The sequence below is a fragment of the Trypanosoma cruzi genome, genomic scaffold, assembly GCF_000209065.1.
Source record: "Trypanosoma cruzi strain CL Brener 1047053516697 genomic scaffold, whole genome shotgun sequence".
Classification (NCBI taxonomy): Eukaryota; Euglenozoa; class Kinetoplastea; order Trypanosomatida; family Trypanosomatidae; genus Trypanosoma; species Trypanosoma cruzi.
In genome coordinates this window covers 306,631-312,298 of record NW_001849550.1, presented here as the reverse complement: position 1 = coordinate 312,298, position 5,668 = coordinate 306,631, and the positions used below count along the sequence as shown (strand labels likewise).

The window sequence follows — 5,668 nt, the reverse complement described above, 5'->3', positions numbered from 1 at the left end:
TCAACTTGGGCTGTGGTGTAGGCGTGTTGGTTCCAACTTTCTTCGTGACGCCGGAGAAGCAGGAGCGTAAACACTTTGCGAACCTTTTTTGGTTTCAGTTTTCATTGTGCGCGTGCGTGCTGCTAATGGCGGTCTTTTTCGTCCCGTCTCGTCCGCGCTACATGGCAAGCTATGCCGCAGCACGACAACAGAGGGGCGAGGAGAAACGCTTGAAGGCTGTTCGGGGCATTTTTAAAGGTCACATAGGCCAGAGTGACGGCGAACTGGAACAACACGAACATGAACAGCAACAAGATTCCGAACAACCACCACAACAACAACGACAACATCAGGGGCCTGAGGAAGAGGGAGACACTTATTTCACGGATGAAAATGATGAGCAGGAAGTGCAGCCAATCAACGTGTTTTCTACTATCATGGATTCGCTCCGCATGCTGAAGAAGAATCCCTCCTTTGCATTTCTTATGATTGCCAGCGCGGCTGAACTTGGTCTCATATGGGCTGTCGCCACTGTACTGCCTCAGTGTTTAACTCCATTTGGCGTCTCAGAAGTAGAGAGTGGGTGGATTAGTTTTTTGAATCTTGTCTTTGGTACTATTGTTGCACCATTTTTTACGCATTTTGTTGAGCGTAAGCGTCAGTATAAAACCGTACTTGTCTTCATAGCTATGCTCCTTACTATTAACATGTCCATATTTGTTTTCATGCTGGTGTTTGGTCCATCTCCGCATGAAAATCGGACTTACTATGTCGTTGCGGCATTTATTCTCTGGGGCGGCGTGGCTGGCCTCTGTCAGAATTTTATTATGCCACTTATGTTTGAGTTTGTTATTGAGCTCACGTTTCCAATGGCGGAGTCAACAAGTGCGCCTACACTGATGTGGGCAGCATGCTTATCAAATTTGATTTTAACGGTTGTGTTTGGTGAAGTACTTGGGGAACATCCGACACGAGGTGAGGCGCTTAATGTTTTTATGGGGGCAACACTTGTGTGTTTTATTGGTGGTCTTGCACTTTTGTTGGTGTACCCGTACGGACGACGGCGTGAGTATGAGCTTCTCATGAAGGAGAGAGACGAAACCCAGCAGTTTTCACCACCGTTGCAGGAGTAAAAAACAAAAAATAAAAAAAATGGAAACTTGGCTGTGAGGGAGTCTTTTAACAAAAGAAGAATGAAGTATCTGAATACATATGACGTTGTTTTTTGTTTCTTTGATTGTTGCGGTTCACAAAATATAGGAAGATGTCTTTTTTTTTTTTTTTTTGTGAAAATACAAAGAGAGAGAGAGAGAAAAAAAAGAGAGGAAATGAAGCAAAGTCACATGTGTGGTATAAATATAACATTGTAAATATATAAATATTTACATATATATATATATATATATATATATGTGTGTGCGTTTATTAATTTATTCATTTATGGATACTCCCCGTAGATGCACAATGAGAACAAAAACCCCGTTATAATGAATAAAACAACTCTTTCAGGGAAGGGAAGGGAAGGGAGGGAATGGGCAATACCTTTGGTGGTTCCGGAGATGCCGTGGAACATAAAATTGCCGGAGATATTATGGGTTTCAAGGATAGGGAACATCGGTATTTGATATAGCACGAAGTTCCAATACGACATGCAATTTGATTTGGCGTTTGTACTTTTTCTTTTTTGCTGTTGCTTTTATCCTCCTTTCTTTGAGTTTTATTATTATTATTATTATTATTATTATTCTTTTAGTTCTTTTAGCTTTTCTCTCGTGCAGGATACAAATCATGTCTTTTTCCTTTCTGCTGTATGGTGCGTGCGTGTGGGTGGGTGGGTGGGGTGGAGATGTTTCTGTTGGACGTGATGCTCTAAATGTTTTTGTGTTTATTTGCGGTTCTCTTTTATTTATTTATTTATTTATTATTATTATTTTGTGTGTCTTTCATTTCTTTTTGTCGCTTTAATTTTCCCCTCTCACTGAAGGCAGCAACGGGCGCAAGAGGTCACTCTCCTGGGCAGTGGGCGAAGGCGAAGTATTGTATGCCCCACGTATTATTTTCTTCCCTTCCCCGCGTGGCGGCGGATGCGCTGCGATACGAGGAGCAAGAAAAGGACGAAGAGGGTACGGAGTTGATCGCTCACAACAACGAAATGGACTTCTTCATGGACGACTACGTTTCGTTGGATGTGGCGAAAGCAAATGCCACCGCCGCCAGCAAATCTGCTGAGGACGAAGAGGCAATGATCCCACCAAGAAGTATTGCGCAGCCCAGGCAGTCTTGTGAGAAGAATGAAGGTGTTTTTGCTCTCGACTGTGACGTGTGTCTGCAGCTCTCTGGAGCGGCTGACGAGGGAAGTGGAGGGAGATTTATCATTCGTGTTCCAGCGGCTTTGCCAGTATCTAATCCCTCCATTTCCGTTACTCCATGCCCCATTAATGAAACCACAGCACGCCAAATGAAGCCAATGTGTGGCAAAGATACAATGGTTGGTGTAGAGGAGGTAACTGTACTTGACGCTGGTGCTGCTTGGACAGCACGCGGTGAAGGATATATGAATGGTGAGGTGTCAGAAGAAGAGGATGGGGCTGCGTTCCGCTCTTCTTGCTATTCAATCAACAGTTATGCTCAGCACGGATCAATAATACCAAAAACAATATTGATGCCAAGCAATAATTGTGAACATTTAATCAATGCAGGCAATGTTACGATTACTGTTTCTGCTGAAGAACAAAAACAAGCCAGGGGAGGGGAATGTGTTGTGGTACATGCCATGAAACTTCCTCTAAACTTTGTTCTTGGCTTACGGTTATCCTTTGGGCTGGAACGAGCCCTTGTGAAATGTTATCAGGAGAACAGGACATCATCAGCACCGCCTCCTGTATGGCTTTCTGCCTTTTTGTATACGACGGCTCTGCGCTGTGAGACCTTCACGAGCCCAATTTCCACCTTATCTCCCTCGATGTGTCAAGAGTGGTTAGGGGAATCAACTGCAGTGGCGACACTAGAGGGCTTTTGTATTGTGGCCCTCAATATAATTGCTCAAATGGGACATCTGCACCGACAAAAGTTACAAGAAACGGACGATATTGACGAAACAACGATGGCACAGAGTGGTTTATTGCACGGCAATCAACTGTTTTCTGCTTCACAGAAAGAACGTGTACGGCGATGGCTGCAACGTTATATTCCAATGGAGGCCTATGACAGAAGCGAGGAGAGTGAGAAAACTCTCCGAAGGTCACCTGGGTGTTTTCTATGGCCTTCCGCTGTGACAGTTGTCTTTCATATAGCACTGGACTTGGCCAAATTTTTGTTCCCTTCGTTGTTATTGAATCTGGAGTCTACAATCCTGGCTGCCCTGCAGCCACTTCTGGAAGCACGCACTGTGGGGTCGATGTCGACTCCCTCTCTGTATGTGTCGTCTCCCGTTCTTTCTCCCTCCACCCCGTCACTGCGGTGGCCACAGAGCCGCAGACAGGCTTTGTTGTTGCTAACGCAATTTCCTTCCGCATGGTGGAGTTGGTGGCGTCGAAACAAAAACGATGAAAAGAGCAATAACGACTGTGGTATCAGCGCCATTTGCGCGTCAAGGGGGTACGCTGCTCTTCGAGTTTTGCAGTGCTTCACATGCAGTTGTTTGCAGTCCACCCCTGATGAGTCCTGTCATCTCGTGGAGGACGACGACGAAGAAGAGTGTGAAGTGGCACAATTTCTTCTTTCAGCAGAAGCGTTATTTGCAGAACTTCTTTTGGATCGTGAGGTAGCAAACGTAATTGATCGCACCAGAAAGGGAATCACCTGGCTTTACCACACTTCATTGGAAAGGCTTAAGAGCAGGGACGCTGTAACCTTGCCCTTACAGACAACACGTGCCTCGATGCGCTATCTTCTTGTACTCGTCTGTTGGTTGACTTTCCGCCCCAAAGGTTATTGCACGACACTGGCTCAACATCATTTTGGTTCGCTGTTGCGCCTTGCCGCCATGCATCACGAACGGTGCCAGTCAGAGCATCTTTTTAATGTGAAGTTAGAAGAAGAGGGAGAGACAATGGATCGCGAACAGATGTTGTTGACGGTTTGCAGTCGCGAGTACCTCCTGTTACTCTCCAATTTGCTTCGCCATCTACGTGACCGATGTGGAACGCGACGGCACAGAGGAGATTACGCAACCTCACCACGGGAAAATCCATGGCAACAGCTGCGTCAAGGTAAGATGTCCAGCCGGTTATTTGCGAATGATGAAGACGGGACGACAAACACCTCCCACAGCCATCCCTCCGTGGCTTCTTTTAGCACCACGAATGCCGCGACTGAATCTCTCCTTGCACCTCAGCCGCCAACGGCGCAACGCACCGCAATTCTGCATAACGATGCCCTTTCGTCCCGTTCACTTTATACTCTTCGGCGTGTTATTCGTGCAATGTGCCACGTTATTCGTCGACTTGAACGGGACGTGCTTGAGGCGTATGACACGTCGGCATTAACTTCTCTTGGTACCAAAAGAATGCGCAATTTGGAAGAAAACACTTTTTCAAATTTGCGGGTTTCCGTTAGTGAACTGAACTTTGGCGTAACGCCTTATTTTGCGCGTCATTTATGCAGCCAGCCAAACGGTCGTTTCTGGGAGTGGCACCTGGAAACCAGTGAGTCCAGTGACGAAGACGCAACCGACACTTCCGCCAGCGGAAGCGGATGACAGAGAAAGACATACAGACAGAAAACTGAAAAATACCGGGAAGAGTTGAAAGCAGATTATTATTATGATTTTAGGCACATGAAGAGCCGCCCCCCAAAAAATACAAGATCATTGGTGAAACATTGAAATATAAACATTGAAAAATTGAAATATATTTCTAAAGCCTTTTGTGAATTTGACTCCTCCTGCTGCACAGAGCCATTTTTTTTTTTTTTTTTGGATTGTAAAAGGCCCGGATGTGTTTTTTCTTTTTTTACTATTTATTATTATTTTTTAATTTTGCCTTTTTTTTTGTTGTTTGCTTGTGTTTTGTCGTGCGGATGAAAAAAAAGTAATTTTTTTTTTTTTTTGCCTCGTTTCTTTATTTTTTGTTGTTTTTTTTTTTGCGCCCCGCCTCATACCAACAGAATGGGAAGGGAATTTTCCTCGGTGCGCGTGGTTTTAGTTGTGTTTTGCGTGATTCTCCGACCGCAAATGTTGTTGTTGTTTGTTTGTTTGTTTACGGGTGACGTTGTTGTCATCGCTTCTTTTCTATTTCTGCTGATATTTTAAACTTGCCAGGGTTTTCCGTGAGGGGCCATGGCCGATAAGGTTGAAGCGAACGACACGCTGGCGTGCACCTACGCCGCCCTCATGCTTAGCGACGCGGGTCTGCCCATCACAGCGGAGGGCATTGAGGCCGCGTGTGTGGCTGCCGGTCTGAAGGTGCGCAACACCCTGCCCGTTATTTTTGCTCGCTTTCTCGAAAAGAAGCCGCTGGAGACTCTCTTTGCTGCTGCCGCTGCTACGGCACCTGCAGAGGGCGCCGCTGCTGCTCCTGCCGCTGGCAGTGCTGCCCCTGCTGCCGCAGCCGCCGGTGCTGCGCCAGCAAAGGACACAAAGGAGGAGGAGGAAGACGACGATATGGGTTTTGGCTTGTTTGACTAGGCGTGTGTCTGTGCGCTTAAGGAGCAAAAAAAAAAAACTTTGGACGCCGATTTGCACTTATTT

General features: G+C 45.9%; 3 protein-coding genes across 3 annotated transcripts, besides 9 other annotated features; all 3 read left to right on the top strand.

The window, feature by feature from the left end:
• On the top strand, positions 1-1,112 carry Tc00.1047053503505.20 (MFS transporter, putative; the record flags this gene model as incomplete). Its single annotated transcript, XM_799230.1, has 1 exon — positions 1-1,112. A coding segment is annotated over one exon (1,112 nt), but the record flags the coding sequence as incomplete, so codon positions are not given.
• Positions 1-5,668: a sequence feature (heterozygous, non-Esmeraldo-like haplotype).
• Positions 268-331: a microsatellite.
• Positions 1,350-1,391: a microsatellite.
• Positions 1,487-1,509: a microsatellite.
• Positions 1,697-1,725: a microsatellite.
• On the top strand, positions 1,853-4,678 carry Tc00.1047053503505.14 (hypothetical protein, conserved; the record flags this gene model as incomplete). Its single annotated transcript, XM_799231.1, has 1 exon — positions 1,853-4,678. One exon carries the CDS (start codon positions 1,853-1,855, stop codon positions 4,676-4,678), a length of 2,826 nt encoding a protein of 941 aa, XP_804324.1.
• Positions 1,881-1,902: a microsatellite.
• Positions 4,920-4,989: a sequence feature (A-rich).
• Positions 5,014-5,063: a sequence feature (A-rich).
• On the top strand, positions 5,258-5,605 carry Tc00.1047053503505.10 (60S acidic ribosomal protein P2, putative; the record flags this gene model as incomplete). Its single annotated transcript, XM_799229.1, has 1 exon — positions 5,258-5,605. One exon carries the CDS (start codon positions 5,258-5,260, stop codon positions 5,603-5,605), a length of 348 nt encoding a protein of 115 aa, XP_804322.1.
• Positions 5,449-5,541: a microsatellite.